Genomic DNA, 17,644 nt, shown 5'->3' on the forward strand with positions numbered 1-17,644 from the left:
GGGGTCTTTCTGGACTATACGTGAGAGATGTATGACTTTGTTTGGAAGGCTTTTACATAATGGATGAAGGAGAAAGCTTGTACATGCTGTGCCAACACTAGCGAAAGAGAGAAGAGAGACCCCAGTGCAAAGCTTTATTTAGCATCTCTAAGTACTGTCCAATAAGAAACGTCAGACAGACAATAAAGTCGTTTTCTCATACAAAACTGATTTGAATAAAAAATGCTGAATGAGTTCAAATTCATTAAACTTTTAGAATCTAATCTGATCAAATCTAAACCAAGAAGCACAAACGCGGAGCTTCACTTCCCAAAAACCAAGGACATTCTAAACAACATGTACAATATGACAGTGAGTGGGGAAAACATGACAAAAATTAGGAAAAGGAGGATATCAAATAAAGTTACTGAGAAAGATGGCAGAGAGAGATGAGGAAAAAAGAAAAGCGAGAGGAGGTGTAGTCACAGCATGGTGTACTGAGAGGGGGAGCTCTCAGAGACAGAGACAAAGACAGAGTTCAGGTTTGGGTTCTTCTGATTCTCTGTATCCGCCCTCTGCACAGGCTCCGCCTCCAGCGTGGTCTCCGCCTCTGACCTGCCCATCTCTGTTGTCACAGCCACTGGTGACTTTGGTGCCACTTTTGGTGGCTGCTGTTTTCTGTCTATTTGACTGTACATGTTGGCAACAGCTTTCTCAATGTCCGCTATGTTTTGGATATGTCCGAGGACGCGCTTGAGCTCCTTCCTGGGGGTCTCGGCTGGGGGGGGCAGTGGAGGAGGACGCAGGGTCACCGTCTGGAGAGATGTCACCGGAGGCAGCGGTGGGAGAAGCAGCAGGGAGGGGGCAGGTAAAGACAGGACTGGGAGAGGGGGAGGGGTTGGAGGGCTGAGGAGGGGTGGAGGGGGTGGAGATCTGGGAGGAGGGCTGGAATGGTGAGGTGGGGAAGTGGAAGCGGTCTGGAGGGTTGCCTCCGTGGGTGGTAGAGGAGCAGGAACGCCAGGGTGGTCTGGAATGATTTCCAAGTTAACCTCGTAGGTGTCCTCCCTGAGGCAGGCAGCCAGGCTGGGGGGCTTGCGCACCCCCAGGGGGGTCGGCTTGTGGCTGGGTGGAGGCGTGCTGTCACTCTGGGTGATGATGATGGTGGGAGTGCCCGAGCCCGCATCAACAGACCACGGCTCATCGCACAGCAGGAAGTCCAGAGAGAGTGAGCCCCGGGTGTCACGTCCTGTCGTCTGCTCCCTCACCGTCAGCTGGGGCCACTGGGGGCCGCCCGGCTTCTCCTCCGTGTCCGGCTGCACAGGGTCCATCACCACCAGGTGGCTCCGCCTGCCTCCTGCGCCTGCCTCCCGCCTGCGCAGCCTGGATGGCAGGGTCCAGGAGTGGCCCAGCCGGCGAACAGAGAAGTGCCGGACTGAGAAGCACCTGTCAGGCGAGTCTGCGTGCTGCTGGGTACTGGCGGAATGCTTGGGGCCGCCGCACCCCCTGCTGTCATCGCAGTAAAGGGGGCTGGTGATGGTCAGCGGGTTCTCGTCAGACAGGAAGCTGACGCTGCACTCAGAGTGCAGCAGGTTGTTAAACAGGACACCATTGGCTGCCGAATGCTTGTGGGTGGCGATGACGCGTGAGGAAAACTCGCTGATGAGACGCTGGCAGTCGCCCTCCTCCAAGACGCAGGTTTTAGCCCTGCACTCAGCACAACAGCACAGATGCACACACACACACACACACACACACACACACGTCCTGAGCACAGCTAGGGGCCCCCTGGGGACCAAGGGGACAGGAGGAGAAAGCTACGACCAAGCCAACCAAAGTGTACCCATAATGTACTACTTGAGACACACTACAGCACATCAGGGAGGTGTCTAAACCATACACTGACATGGTGTGTTCATTCAAAATCAAACAAGTTGTAATGTGGAAGAATTTGATGTACACCAACTATGCAATGAACTGCTACTCTGTTTAAGAAAGGATTTATCTTATATAGGAACTATTTACCAGACAGGAGATCAATCAGATAGCAGCACTAAAGCAGGATCCACAGTACGAGGGCAGCTAACAAACAACAGTAAGATCCACTTACTTAGGCCTGGTGTACAATACAGGGAAGGAACGACAGAAAGAAAAGGAAAAATGGAATGATGAACAGTATTCAGAAAGGAATGGTACAGCCAGAGTAAACCGGCACTGATGCTTGACATGGTGTATTAGAGCCAATCACTACGAAAGGGTGTTTCTGGAAAGCTCCGAGATGTTTGCAGGACATGTCTCCTCCACAGTCATGGCAACAAAAGTCCATCCACTGGTCCATCCTGTGAAAGGACTGTTGCTTTCCCTTCCTTCCTTCTAACAACAAGCTGGTTTACACAAGCCACAGATGCACCGGTGAGTTACAGGAAGTGTTCATCCAACAAACATCACCTTGACTTGGCACATTAAATATCTAAACTTTCAGAAATATGATTGGCCCTGTTTACTAGTGCCACACTACCGCAGACTCACTCAGACGCTTATTAACAAAATTAATTTGAGTTTCTAACTGCATTTCAATCACGTTACTTTCATGTTCACGTCACACCATATCTTTTGGGAACCACGTTGATGCATTTTAACTTACCCATAATTTTAAACACAGACATTTTATTTTAATTGGAAATTATATTTTCAAACATAAGAATTCGTTTTCTTTGAATATGAAATGCCATTATGTTAATGAAGACCCGTCTCCTGCTCGCTAACCTGGTGGCAGCGTTCTCCATTACAGTGCATCTCCATTAAAAGTACAGTACAGTGCATCTCCATTAAAAGTGTCTAGAATAGTTTGGTTCCTAAATAAAAAGTCTTATGAAGAAATGACAATATTTACGTCACAGGAATCACATCGCCTACTTCTGCAAAAACAGTTCTGCCAACACAGATCAGGAGAGAAATCTAGCCAACATTTCCCAGCCAAAGTTTCTTCCAATACTGTCTGAAATGACGGGCTGAGTTCTAGAGCTGAAACGCCAACTATCGTTGGGACACCAGTTAAAGTCACGAGCACTTACATGGTGCTGTCGCCGAGCTCCTCATACAAGTTGCTGGGCGCAGCCCCTCCAGGTTTGCCAGCTGGCAGTGCCATTTGGATCCTGGCGGTTTTGGCACACTCAGTCTGACGCCTTGGGATGGTGGATTGGACACAAGTTGCACAGTTACATCATCACTTCACAGCAGGGCCCAATGTCCAGGCGCTCATTAATGCATAATGCAGACGGTGGACATGGTTTTAAAGAACCTGGTTGGTGGGCACATTTCCTATTTATTATTGATGGTCTTCGTGGGCAAAGCTTAGCAGGTGTAGTGTGTTATGGCCAATGGATGAGGGAGAAGCTATAATTATGTTTAACAGCGAACCATCACGCTGTTTGGTGAGAACAGAGATGAAAAGCAGTCATGCATACATTCGTGCACAGTTAAGTACTTACTCTTTAAATCTGCAGAAAATGCATCAATGCAAAAAGAAAAAAACACAGTTTAAGTTTAAAAAACGCCTTAGAAAATATCAACCACAAAAACTAAATAAGACTCTTTTGTGGAGTGCAGTGCCTGACTGCTGTATATTTCAGTGACACAGCTGCAGCAGATTGCAGGCGGTTCCCCCTCCCCCGTCCTGCGGTGAGGATGTTTTATTCTGCGCCTCATATCAGCCCCGCGCCCAGCTGCTCTGTGTCTGATCAGTGCCCCCAGCACTCACGTTCTCCAGGGCAAACGGAGCCCTCCATTCCCTTAACCGCCACGGCCGTAAGGCAGGAGGCGGGGCGGGACCTGCAGGACTTGTCCTGAGGCAGCAGACGGAGGCACCAGCAGCACGTTCTCGACTCCACGCACGCCCCTAACGTTTCCCTAACGCTACTATAAGAAACCAGGCAGTGTTATCTGGTCACTGAGACTTCAGCGAGGCATCTGCCTAAACAGGTCCAGAATGATGCTAACGGGAACAACGCTCAATTGTTTACACATGCCTTGCTATTTAACAGGCATCTAACAAGACTTCAGCCGAAGCCGACGGCACAGCCGGCGTGGCCATAGACCATCAACCGCCCAGAGGATACTCACTGTCGGTAGGTGAAGATGACGATGAGGATGGCGGGGACGCAGCAAAGGATGATGATGACAGCGAGGGCCAGCAGGGCCCCCTCTGTGTAGCCCACCGCCTGCACCGCCTTCTTCACGCTTGTCACCACATCGGGCGTGCGGATCTCCAGGATACGCCCGCCCCGCCCCAGGTATGGCTGGAACGCTTTGCTGATGTCCAGCAGCTTCCCGTCCAGGAACCTGACGGAGCAAGGAGGACAGGCTACGTCAGTCTCTGAAACAGCTGTAAGCAGAGCTGCGCCTCACTGGGAGTCCCTGAAATCACGGACGCATAAAAATCAAATATAAGACACAAAAACGGTGTGGCTTTTACAGATTAAAACCAAAAGTCCATTCATAATGAGCAATTACATGAGTAACATACTTCCCAAGAGTGATGGCAGCTCCCAGCCTTCCAAAGTGGAGAGGAAGATCTGGCGGAAAGAGGTGAGTTAAACTCGGAGGGGGTGGGGAGTGGGGTTGGGGGTTACAGGGGATCAGGGGCTTACTTGAACAGCTCCTGTATGGAGAGAGCGCGGTTGGTCATGGGGTCAATGGCGTAGACCATCAGATCTGATTTGGAGTAGTCTTCTTGCTCGTAGGTGTCTCCGTATCGGTGTGGCCCAACAGACTCCACCATCACCGTGGAACCTGGGACCTGGTCCTGAACGTACTGCTCTAGAATCCTGCAGCGTGGGACAGCGGGAGGTGGAGAGAGGGATTTAGCACAGAGACAGACACAAGGTATTGCAGATTATGGTTCCAGCAACATCTCATTGGAGAATGTCTGTAATTGCCGTCCAGCCCAAAGTCCCTTACAGCTTCATGCACTGAACCAAAACAAAATAATAGTGTCTGTCATACTAAATAAAGTGCAAAAGTCAAAGAAAGTTTAGGTTTCGGGACCATGGCCTTCCCAAAGTTTACTTCCCACACCATCCTGCAGATCGCTACAGGAAACAGCTGAAGATACCTGTCCGAAACCTGAAAGGCCACTCGGTCCTCAGTAACACGCAGGACAAAATGTTAATGATCCCAAACACAGACGATAGCAGTCAGAGCACAGAGGAGCAATTAGCTCTATCAGTCTGGCCGGTCAGACGGCCCTCTCACCTCAAAAGGTCACTCTGCACTTGAGAGAGAGAGAAGGGACAGATGCTACGGCTTCAAAGCAGATGTCCTTGTGGGAATGTTTACCTGTGTGTGACTGTGCGCAACAGGCATCTAACCATGTGTGTGTGTTGGGGGCAAGGGGATATGTTAGTGTGAGTGTGTGCATGGCAGAATTTTTGTGTTTGTTGGGAGGACAGATTGTTGGGGTGTGTGTGTGGGTGTGTGTGTGTGTGTGTGTGTGTGTGTGTGTGTGTGTGTGTGTGTGTGTGTGTGTGTGGTGTGGAGAGCTTGGGCCTCTGGATATCAACCTGCTCTGGTTGGGTTATGTGTATATGTGTGTGGTGTTGGAGGACAGGTGTAATTGGATGGTAGGTGGATCGATGGATTTCCCCTTGGTAGCACAGGCACACAAGCGTTCTCACTCCCAAGCGAAACAAACCTCAGACAAAAGAGTGAGCACATGTGGGAGTGTTGCAGCCCCAGTTGGCAGGGGTTAATAGAGAGAGTCTATCAGCCAGGCCTCACAATGTGCCAGTCTATGTGTCTCCGTGTGCATGTCTGGGTGTGCATGCTACGCTCAGTCCTTTTGAAAGACACATCTCCAGTGTGCACTGCTGTCCTTGCAACACCACTACCAGCCAAGTTCCCATCTGGACCAACACGAGACATATTCTGATCACGACAGGCAGGCGCGAACCACGTCGGCTCTAGCCATTAGCAGAATGGTGAACCAGGAGCTGCGCACAACGTGTCTCCTCTGGTTTCTCACAGCAGGAGGTGCGATTCAGAGGTGAGGGCGGCTAATGGGATCAAACAATCCGCCGATCCGCTAACATCTGTGTCCCATCCCAACCAACCATGCCAAGGCTGAAGCGCTCCGACCCCTTTCCTCTCCCATTCCGTATTAATTGATCACATCTCAGCAAAAGCTTCTTTGGAGGTGGATCAACGTGACTGGAAATCTGCAGTGCTTAAATGATCTTACGGTAGTGGTGATGGGTGGTGTTAGGGAGGTGTTGGGTTGTGGTCAGGGGTGGGGTTTACGTTACCCAATCAGCTGCTCCTTGTTCTCCTCCACCACCGTGGGGGGCACGTTGGAGACCACCACTTGCATGTCCAGCTGGTTAACCACAGACACCTGAGGACATGAACCAATCCATTAACAAAATTCACTTGCTTGTTTAAAATAACAACTTACTTGTTAAAATAACAAGCGACTCACAATTTCTAACACTTTACAGATGTAGGTGAATGTAGAATTAGGAGTTTTGTCCGAAGAGAGGTGTGGTGCATTTGCACAGATTGGGAATTAAACCCCAATGAACCCCAGTCCCTAACAGTAGGGCCAGTAATGTTACCCACTTTCCCACACCAGCCACACCTGATCATAAACACCTTGCAGCTAGCACCTAGCGCACGTCTTTTGCATGCCTCGCGTTGGCCCTCCTCTAGTTCTGAACCGGACGTCAGTTTCTGACCACAAGACTCTAGCTGGATGTACGTGACCTCTCTCAGGAGGAAGACCTCTCTCAACCCCACACGGACACTAATGTGTACAAATTCCTGCCGCCCTCCACACCCACAGCCATGCAGTTTCCATGGCAGTGCTGATGCTGTGTTGGAAATGGCCCGCGACCTCAGTGCTTGGCAGATGTCATCTGTTAGCAACTGGCCAGTGATTAAAGGGAGTAGCATGGCAACACATACAGTCTGCAGTTGTAGACGTGTGGCTGTACTCAAATAACAATATGTATATATGTATACATGTCTATATGTATATTTAACTGCAGTTGTAGAGTTATAGAATGTGATTATAAACAGATGAACCAAATAAAGCAGACCTGCAGGTACTAGGGAGCTGTTTGGAATAAAGTGACTGGTTTGTGAATATAAACTACCCAGAGAAGTGAATGGTTTTCTTTAATGTTTCCCCAGTCCAAAGCCCACTTTAAGCCATTCTGGTCATGTGTGTATCTACATTTTAATGGTCAGCAATTTAGGTGGTGTGATAAGCCAACGCCAGTGTGTGTGTGTGTGTGTGTGTGTGAGGTCAGAACTGACTCGAGCAGAGCACAGGTCTTCTGCTTTTGTCTCTTTGGCTCCATTAAACAGCTGTTACCAGATCTGGTTGCCCAGCGCTCTATCGCCCGTTCGGCGTGTCCTATCGGGTGTGAACGTGTGTTAGAGGGGCGGGCCCAAGACATGAACAGTCCCCCCTGCACCTTTCACTGCGGTGCTATTCCACCGGACTGGAGTGGCCTTCAGGTGCGTGCCACTGGCAGGGCGTTCTGGAAGGTTCTGGAAGAGTGTCTGACAGGTTTCAGGTCTGAGCTGCCATCTAAGATAAGATATGGGCTTAGCACAGAGTGGCACATGTCCAGAGTTCTGGGAAATAGGATTAAGTCGAATTAAAAATGAATTCAATTTAAAATATGTTTTAGTGGCCAATGGCATTGAATATGTAATTTTAGAATTAGAATTGATTTGGGTAGAAAATGTAATCTTTATCATTATAACCCTTATAATCCAGATATTCAAAAAACATGAGCAATGAAATGAATTAAAATGTACAGTGGCATGGACATGTCTCACACTTTCTCTCTTGGACATTCTCTTACTCTGTCTCCCCCTTTCTCTAGCTGTCTCTCTCTCTTTCTCTCTCTCTAGCTCTCCTTCTTTCTTTCTCTCTCTAGCTCCCTCTTTTTTCCCCCTCCTTTTTCATTTGTGTTTTTTCCTTTCGTTTTTGTTACTTATCAGTTGTTTATTGTTTGCGTTTGAGGGAGATTTTATAGTTTTTTTGTGTTGTTTTGTGCATAGTGTTTGTTTTGCTTTGTGCTAGTGTGGTTGGCGTCTCTTCCTGGGCGCCATGGCAACCCGCAGTGAAAGTGGCCGCAGATGTAAATGGTTCAGTAGAGGAGTGCAGTCTGGGTGTGTCGTGGGGCACGACAGTATCTTATCTGCATCCAGAATGAATAGTTTGATTTGTTTCTGGATAGCATTGATAGTTTCTGATGTCGTGGGTCGTGGTGTCATTATTAATGAAAGCTTAATGAAACTGTCTCGCTTTGTCCAACTAATGTCTCCGATTAAGAAAATTCCCCTCGGATGTAAGTCACCATTATTAAAACATGTCATGTCTTTTAGGAGGCACATTTTTATGATTTTGAAAGATAACACGACTGATGTTAATGTCGCATTTAAATTCAAAATTGATTATTTTAATTATCTGTTCTGTGCTACAACAGAAACGCTGAAATGCTTTGGGAGGGGAAGGCCATCTCATACAGTGCTGTCTGGAAAAAGTGGACCACATACCAAGAGCTTGAGTAAATCAATTCTGGAACAGGACGGGAGAACCAGGTGAGGGCCTGAGGACAGTTCTAGAATCATGGTGGATAAACACAATGTTGGAGGTAAGGAGAGCAATGATGGGCATGAGGGGGAAGACATCGGTCAGTCTAGAGATGGTGAAAGTGGAACTGTGAATAGGCACAGAAGGGATTATAATTTAAGTCAGTCTGGAAGTGTGGGTTGTGCAGCAGTGGGAGTAGTTAAATCTGTCTGAGGACGTGGACGACACGCTGGCTGGTTTGGTTAACTCTGGTGATAAAGTTCAGTTACTAAAAGGAAGAAGGACCGTCTCAGTCAGCACAAAACACAGAGTGCGAGATTTATGGCAGCGGATGAGCAGATGGACGAAGTGTCGACTGAAAACCCTGAAAATGATTCGTTTGTTTCAAATGTTTCCTTGTATTTGCAGTCCTGTAGTCCTGGAGAAACAGAAAATGTTCAGAACATTCTTGGAAAATACAAAACATGCAAAAGGGGTGAAAGAGAACTTTCCAGATTGGGCAAGTTTTATACAGTATTTGAAGCAATTTGGATGGAGATAGTGGACCTCCAGCACTTAACAGATTCCACGGGAAACGTAGAGCATATTAAGGAGCTTCAAGTAAAAGGATGGGAAACCTGGTCCATTTTCATTTTCAGAACATGACACGGATGCTCTGTCCAAGTTTTTCTTTAGATTAGAGCATAAAAACGGTCAGAGAAGAAGGATCCATGCCTTGAAGTTGGAGTCTGGTACTGTACTCTCAGATCCTATGGAGATTTGTAGGAGAGCAGCAGTTTTACACTAGGCTATATACCAGTGACTATAGAACACACCAAGAGTTGGAAAATATTTTCTAAGATGGTCTCCCACAGGTGGAAGAAGAGGCCATCCTGGGTCTTGAGGGGCTGCTGTCCCTGGCGGAGTTGCAGGACGCCCTTCAGGTCATGGACGGTGGAAGAGCCCCAGGTACCAATGGACTACCAGTGGAGTTTTACAAATCCTTCTGGTCTGTGGTCAGAGAGGATGTGCTGGAGGTTATTAATGACAGTCTTATGAAAGCTGAGGCTGCCATCAAGCTGCTGTAGGGCAGTTCTGACTTTGTTGACTAAGAAAGGTGATTTACAGGAACTGAGAAATTGGAGACCTGTTTCACTGCTCTGTTGTGACTACAAGTTGTGTTTAAAAACCTTGGCCATCTGGCTAAAGAAGGTGATGGACCAGCTGATCCATCCTGACCAGACGTGCTGTGTGCTATGCAGATCCATTTTTGATAATATAACTTTAATTCGGGATCTTTTTGAAGTGTCAAGACTATTGGGTCTGGATACTGGTCTGATTTCACTGGACCAGGAAAAGGCTTTCGACAGGGTTGAACATGAATATGTATGGAAGGTTCTACCCTGGTCTAATAGCCATAGCCAAGATCAGGGTCTTGTACTGTGATGCTGAGAGTTACTGGAAGTTTGAGTGCTGCTCTCAGGGTTCAGAGGGGGATTGTCAGCGCTGGGCCCTGTCTGGAATGTTCTACACTTTAGCTATAGAACCCTTCTTACAGGTTAAAGAGTAATCTAATCTTAACTGACAGATTTTACTGTCTGTCTGTGCTGATGATGTTACTGTGATGTTTAAAACCCAATCTGATGTTGATAACCTGTTCAGCACACTGAAACAGTTTGGTAAAATCTCCTCTGCAAGGTGAACAGGAACAAAAGTGAGGCCTTGCTGGTTGGAAGCTGGACAAATAGGACACCTTGTTTACCACAGGGGTTGAGTTGTGTTAGGAAGGGGTTAAATATTTGGGAGTATTTCTGGGGGATGGACAAAAACTGGGATGGATTTTAGAGAAACTTAAAGGTGGACTTAACAGATGGAACTGGATACAGCCTCAGTACCATGTAACATATAACATCTGATCTGATCTCTTCTTTTTGGCACAAGTTAGTGTGTTACACCCTGCTCCAGGCAGTGCTAATGGAGTTGTTTTGGGACAAGTTGCATTGGCTCCCTCAGAGTGTGTTGTTTCTGTCTAATGAAGATGGCGGACAGGGGCTTGTATACCTTGCCAGCAGGGTTACAAACTTTCGGCTTTAGTTTTTGCAGAGACTTCTCACCAGGCCAGCAAATCTGGTGTGGAGACCTTTGGCCTGTGCGGTGCTTACCAGACTTGGGTGCTGGGACAAGGACCTGTCTGCTCCTAATGGATACTAAAAGACTGCCCTCACAAAATCTCCCACTTTTTTATTCTGGACTTTTTAAAGTTCTCAATTGGTTTAAGATTGAGCAGTGCGAAAGTACAGCTTCTCAGCGTTGGCTCCTGAAAGAACCTTTGTTTAAAGGAGCTCGCCTGGACATCACTAGTGGGTCGGCCTCTTCGCTGGTCAGAACTCTGTCTCTAGGGGATTTAGTAAACCTAGCAGGTCCTGAGCTGGTGACTTGTACAGAGTAGCTACCCACTTGAGTGTAAAGTCTTTGCGTTTTTCTTTGCGTTTCACAACTTCTACATAAATGGAGATTCACATTTACAGAGGAAGAACGTGTTCTGCTCAAGTCTAACCCCGCCTACAGTGGGAGCAGTGCTGGTAGTTGTCACCATCATCTGAGGACTGAGAGAGACAGTTTGGAGTAGGTGTCTGGGAAGACCCTCTACAGAGCCTGTGTTAAAGTATTAAATAGAGATAAACTAAATGGGTGGATTGATGCCCCTTGGCACTAAAAAACTGGCTCTGGGGGAAGGGCTTAACCTAGCCTGGGTTTTAAGCTTTACTCTTAAAATTTTAAGTTTTATTCTGCTCTGAATGATTTGACTAGTTTTGAAAATATTTTGGGTGACAATTATGTTTTGTGCTATGTGAAAGTGCTTTTTGGTGATTTTTTGAGTTAAATTTTCTTTTTCCTTTTTGAAATTGTAAGGTGTGTTTAAATGTTGTGTGCTTATATAATATAATTGCTTAATAAAGTTTATTGTGAAATCTCAATCTTTCTCTAGTCTCTCTGTGTGTGGCTCTGCTTCTCTCTGAGTCTCTCTCTCTCTCACACACACACTCACCACCACTTGTGCACTACTGCTCAAACCCTGTCCGTAGTTGTCGGTGGCGATAACGTCAAATCTGAAGTAGTAGCGTCGCATGTTCCGGTACACGATGGCTGTCTTAATGATGCCTGTGTAAGGTTCGATCACGAAGCTGTCCTTCCCGTCAGCCGTGGGGGGGGTGGTGAGTCGGTAGCGCATGGCGCTGTAATTCCCTGTGTCTTTGTCCAGAGCCTAAAACAGCGCACACACACACACACACAAACAAACAAACAAACAAACACAAACACGCACGCACAGAGGAATGGCCATGAGCTTCCTGCAACAATCCTTGCAGCAAACCTGCAATTCCCACCCTGGCCATGAGGGGGAGATTTAAAGCTAATGATGATGGCATGTTCACTGTAACACTAAACTCCACCAAGTTGAACATTCTCAGGGTTTCTCTGCAGAGATGCTGATTTATAATGGATCTTTATGGTTGTGTCATTGTGGGAGGGACATCTGGTGGGAGGGGCATCTGGTAGGAGGGGCATCTGGCAGACACGAATCAGCATACCCGCGAGACACTTCACTACACACTCACACACTCTCATCCTGAAGGTTCGCCAAGGCATTAACTGGCGATGAAAAACCACTGGTATGTCCACATATAGCCTGCACTCTGCAGTTCAGGTCTCAAGGAGGCTTGTGAAACACACTTAGTGTTTGCCCAAAGCCAAGTGTCTGTCAGTCTTTCTCTCGCCAGACTTCATTAGCTCTTTATTCTTCTGTTTGGTCCTGTTTCTCTGCTGGATGTAAAGCAGAGGAGAGGTAAAGCTGTCAGGAGGCCTTGTTTATCTCTAGAGAGGCAGATCGCATCAGCGCTAATTAGTGGTGCAGAGCAGAAAAACTTGCCTTCTCTCCAAGTGAGGCACGCACCGCCAACATTCACACAACGGAAACGTGCATTTTTTAAAATCCTCATCTCGTTTCACAATTACCAGTACAAGCAGCAGATGGCCCCCTTCCGAAAAAAAAGTGACTGAAAAGTAGATTAGTGTGATCTACAATTTAGACAGGTGCTTCAGCAGAACCCCACCTGCACAGGCTCAGGGGTCTGTCTGTGTGGGAAAGAAAGACACAGACGTCTCTCTGCTTCACCCTTCACACCTTCAGTCTCACACACACACACACACACACACACACACACACACACGCACGCACACGCACGCACGCACACACACTGCTGCGTGTGTGTGCATATGTCAGGGTATTGTAGGGACCTGTAACCAAGGTCCCTACAGACATGGACTGATCCACTTACAGAACACTGTAACTAGAATTACAGTCTACTGTTATTTATTTGGCCTGATTGTTGATATGCATCTGTGCATTTTTGAATAGTCCAGCATGGCTATCATACTCTCACCTCAAGTATTCACCCTGTCCAGCTTGAGGTGTGTGACAGGAAGACATAAAATGTGTTAAGGGAAAAAATATAAAAACCTCCAGACAGAAGCAACACGTCTCAGACTACAAACGCACCGACGTCTCTTCCAGCTTAGAAACAGTGACCCGTAGTGTTGGGAACAACATTTCTAAAGGGAAAGGTTTGTCTCTTAAATTGAGACAACATTTCCACATCGTCTCAATGATATGAGGTCATAACTCATAGCGCTTCCAGACTGTACGAATATAACAATTTCCTGTCACGGTCCAAATGTTGCGTAGGCTTTCTAAATAATTTATGTCACATTAACTTGACAAGCCTTTTCACAAGAAGGCAGCGGATCAATCAACATTTTCTACGCAAATGTTATGAGCGTTCTGAGTTTGTTGTTGTTGTTTTTTTTTAAAAGATTTACTTGATAGTCTTGGTACTCAGGAAAAATGTTTCACCCGCAGGCTACACCCCCCTCCCACACACACACACACACACACGCACAGACTCACACACACACACGCACACACACACACACACACACACACACGCACACACACACGCACACACACACACACACACACAGACGCACACACAGACGCACACACACGCACTCTCTCTCTCTAACAAACAGAAGATGTGGAGATTAGAGAGCTCAGTAAAACTTGATTCCAGCTTCCTCTCTTCTCTACTAAGCCTGTATAACAAACCCAGTTCAAAGCAGATACAAACCCAGACCAACTTCCCAACGTGGACACAGGAAACTACCCTGACTACCGTTTAAACCCCCGCATCACGCACACCTTTCCTGCCTGTAGGAATCCTTCACAACCTTTGATTTCCTAGTGCTGGCAGCTGGTACTCGGAGAATTATCCCTCGCTGAAATCTTCACAAATGAAGTCCGCAGAAACAAACATCATCCTGCCATTTCATCCTGTACACATCCACCCCCTTATAGGGATGGACAATACACGAGCGGAGCGAGCGTGGGGAGACAGCTGCAGCTGCAGGACTCCGAAGATGCATCTAGACGCACGACGTTAATTATAGCAGGTGACCTTGAGTGGGGGTGGAGCTTCCTTTCACCTCCAGAGCCGGAGAAGCCGTAATTATGGCTCAAACACGGCACCAAAGACCGCCCTACGAGACCGGGGTGGTGGAGAGGAGGAGGAGAGAGGGAGAGATAATGATGGAGAGATGTTTAATGGAGCTGTGCTACAGGGTAGAGGAGAAAGCCTGCTGGATTTATGAGGATCCTGGTGACATCTCTGTCCGGCTGTCGGCCGTGGGTGAGAACCCCGTCGGGGCTCTGGGCTTCTGCAGCCTTGAGAGGAGCGAAGCACACTGCATCCCGAAAGTCAGCCTCGCACACTGGACCGCAGTTTACGAAGACAACTGCCAAAACGCCATCGGGTGCAGGGGGGTAGGGGCCAGAGATTCACGCATTGCAGGAGCTACTATTGGTGTACTACTCTGCAGGACATACCTGCACCTGCAGGACGGACGTGAAGGTCCTGGCGTCTTCTGCGACCCCAGCCAGGTAGAGCGGTTTGGTGAAAACGGGAGGATGGTCATTCTCATCCTTCACGTCGATGAACACTTTGGCTGTGTTACCTGCAAACACACATATTCGCTTACAATGCTTGAAATACATGACACTCTATGGATGGTTATATCTCCTCATTAAGTGCATCATCACTGATGATAAAACAAAGAAACATCATCTGATTGAAGAGATAGAAGGGTAAGGCATTCTGGTGTAAAATATTTCCATTTCCATTTACAGCATTTAGCAGACGCTCTTAAGCAGCGCGACTTACAAAAGAGGTTTGTCATTTCCTCATAGAATACATCCTAGTACAGTACAGCAGGTCAGAGTCCAACATACCAATGAACTAGAATACTGTAGAAATACAGGGATCACTGCTGATGCCTAGAAGTGCACAATACATATAAGCTCCATCTTAGACAATGATAAGTGTAATAAGCAACAAGTACTAGAGTTTGTTAGGCAACATCAGTGCGGTAAACAATACCCTAAAATACTAGTACTAGTTTGAGCATGTGACAGATCTAGAGCCCCGTACTCCTGAACTGAGAAGTACAAGCCCCTGTTTAGCAGGTCGCGTTCTCTGTTCCATCCCACAGAATAATGCTGAGTCACGTCATGTTGGAGTGAGGAACTACGACACAACAGCATCATTCATCATCCTGCTGGGGGGGAGGGGTGGCTGGGGGGGCATCCGGAATTTTCTTTGCCACGGCAAGCTGCACTGCACGGCTGTGAAACTCATGAGCACCGCGCCACGCGCTCCTCGCTGGGCAGCTGGGGAAGTCAAGGATCTATCCGGCGGGCTGTGGACGCCATGCAGACACACGCATGACCTCCCAGTCCGGATGGCTCACCGCACTCGACCCCTGAAGGCGGCTCTGACTTTCAAACTGAGGGACTGCGTCAAGACACCGCGGCGCTGAAGGGAAGCACGGCTCTGTGGCGACCTCTGTTAGGCGGCGCTGGTGCCACACCCCACCAGCAGAGGTGCTGTTTGAAGAGTGTGCAGTTTTCATCTCGACCCGCTTTCAAAACGCTGATGAGATCTAAACAAACGTTAATCAAAAAAGAAAGAAACAAACAAAAACCCCACACAGCTTGGACTCAACATTTTTTCCAACAGGCACTAAGGAGATTAAAAAACGCCTCTGGCAGCCTAACGGCACCTCGTTGAAATTCTGGTTACGTGATGCCTCTTGATCAAGCCCATGTGACAGCGTGAGGGTAAACATCTCCCTGTTCCGCATGCACTGAGAAATAATCCCCTCAGCTATAACCCAAACATGTGCTACAGAGACAGGACGCACCAATTAGTCCACTTGCCCACAGAGCTGTGGCCGAGGGGCCATCTGGGGGCGACACCGCCATTATCCCGCATGTCTGAGCCCTGCTGCCTGACTCACTTTTCGACGGTGCCCTCAGGTTAGAGGAGACCACTCGCATGGAGTCAGCCACCACCCGGAGCACAAAGCTGCTCTTGCTCTCATAGTCCAGCGGTTTGGCGGTGCTGATCAATCCGGTCTGGTTGTCCAGGGTGAACTCGCCTGTGGGGACAGTGGGAGAGGTGTGTGTGAGAGCTCCACATCACGTCAGTCTGGCTCTAGCTCTCAGGTCAGGTCAGCTCTCAAGGACACCGCTGATCCAACACAAAGGTCCAACACACATCTAACGTGGCTAAGAGTGAATTGATGGTAATACAATCTGGATTTGTAATTTGTGCTAACTGCACCCAACTAGATTCCATTAAGAATTAGGAACGTTAATGATACTGAGTGAAGTATTTTATTTGTCTGCTACTAAAAGCTCTCTGCAATGTTTAGGTAAAATTAGAATTTTGGGTGCATGACACCATCTACATCTGAAAACTCATTAGGAGTCATTAAGGATTATCTCTGCTTAGACGACGTCACTGCGTCAAACACCTTGGATTCAGCGATTTCGATGGTCACCCTGATTATCTTCTCCTGAAGCTCCTCTAATGAAAACAGCACGTTGATTACCTGTGTTTTCTGATTTCTCCCTGATGAGAAAGAACCTGAACCAATTCCCTCTCATTTCTGAATCGCTCCAGATGTATTCAGACACGACTTCCAATATGGCAGAGCAATTTCATCTTGGTACACTCAGAGCATGCGGTTTGATCATACTGGTGATGTGTGTCCTCTCTCTCTCTCTCTCTCTCTCTCTCTCGCCCACTCTCTCTCTCTCTCGCCCACTCTCTCTCTCTCTCTCTCCCACTCTCTCTCTCTCCCACTCTCTCTCTCTCCCTCTCTCTCTCTCTCTCTCCCACTCTCTCTCCCCACTCTCTCTCTCTCTCCCTCTCCATCTCTCTCTCCCCACTCTCTCTCTCTCTCTCTCTCCCTCTCCATCTCTCTCTCTCCTCTCTCTCTCTCTCTCTCTGTCTCCCACTCTCTCGCTCTCCCACTCTCTCTCTCCCACTCTCTCTCTCTCCCCACTCACTCTCTCTCTCCCCACTCTCTCCCTCTCTCTCTCTCCCACTCTCTCTCTCTCCCCACTCTCTCTCTCTCTCTCTCCCACTCTCTCTCTCTCTCTCCCACTCTCTCTTCTCCCCACTCACTCTCTCTCTCTATCTCTCTCTCTCTCTCTCCCTCTCACACACAGTCTGTGTGTTTTGCTCCCTTTACAGCTGTTTCACTCAAATCCTTCATTATCTTTCATTCTACAACACCTACAAATCTGTGTTACAAATCTGAATCTGTTATTTTACAAATTAGGCAAAATTACAATTCCTTTATCCAGCTGGTAACTAGGCTGTAACCTGTCATGGTTACTAGGGATTCTAGACGGGGTTTTTTTATCTGGAGCCTCATCGTAAACACAAAGCACGGAGGCGTGCGTATGACTAGCAGTCCCCTCACTAGGAGCAGCGGTCGTTTCTTTGGTCTTAGGCTGGTAGTACTGGGCTGATGCTGAGACACCCCACACTCACCCCCATCATCCCCCTCCAGGACGGAGTACACGATGGTCTGATTTACGGCAGCCGCCAGGACCACTCCCACTGCCTTTCCCACCGGAGCACTCTCACTAACAGGGGGAAACCTGCACGTACACACACA

At 47.9% G+C, this 17,644-nt stretch overlaps 1 protein-coding gene across 12 annotated transcripts in view; it reads right to left on the reverse strand.

Moving 5' to 3' along the window:
• The window catches only part of pcdh15b (protocadherin-related 15b), a 115,232-nt gene that overhangs the window by 7,913 nt on the left and 89,675 nt on the right, over positions 1-17,644 (reverse strand). For 10 of the 12 annotated variants that reach the window (XM_081697165.1, XM_035533817.2, XM_081697162.1 and 7 more), the window contains 9 exons: positions 17,518-17,627; positions 15,971-16,111; positions 14,502-14,629; positions 11,610-11,825; positions 6,279-6,367; positions 4,626-4,802; positions 4,099-4,317; positions 3,051-3,161; positions 121-1,683 (listed from right to left, as the gene is read on the reverse strand). In XM_081697165.1, coding sequence (XP_081553291.1) covers positions 462-1,683; positions 3,051-3,161; positions 4,099-4,317; positions 4,626-4,802; positions 6,279-6,367; positions 11,610-11,825; positions 14,502-14,629; positions 15,971-16,111; positions 17,518-17,627 — 2,413 coding nt within the window. In that variant the 3' untranslated portion in view covers positions 121-461. Of the gene's footprint in view, positions 1-120; positions 2,093-3,050; positions 3,162-4,098; positions 4,318-4,625; positions 4,803-6,278; positions 6,368-11,609; positions 11,826-14,501; positions 14,630-15,970; positions 16,112-17,517; positions 17,628-17,644 lie in introns of those variants that run through there. The other 2 variants (XM_081697172.1, XM_081697168.1) reach the window with 2 other exon arrangements.

This window comes from Electrophorus electricus, chromosome 15 (assembly GCF_041902795.1).
Source record: "Electrophorus electricus isolate QZ-2024a chromosome 15, ASM4190279v1, whole genome shotgun sequence".
Lineage (NCBI taxonomy): Eukaryota > Metazoa > Chordata > Actinopteri > Gymnotiformes > Gymnotidae > Electrophorus > Electrophorus electricus.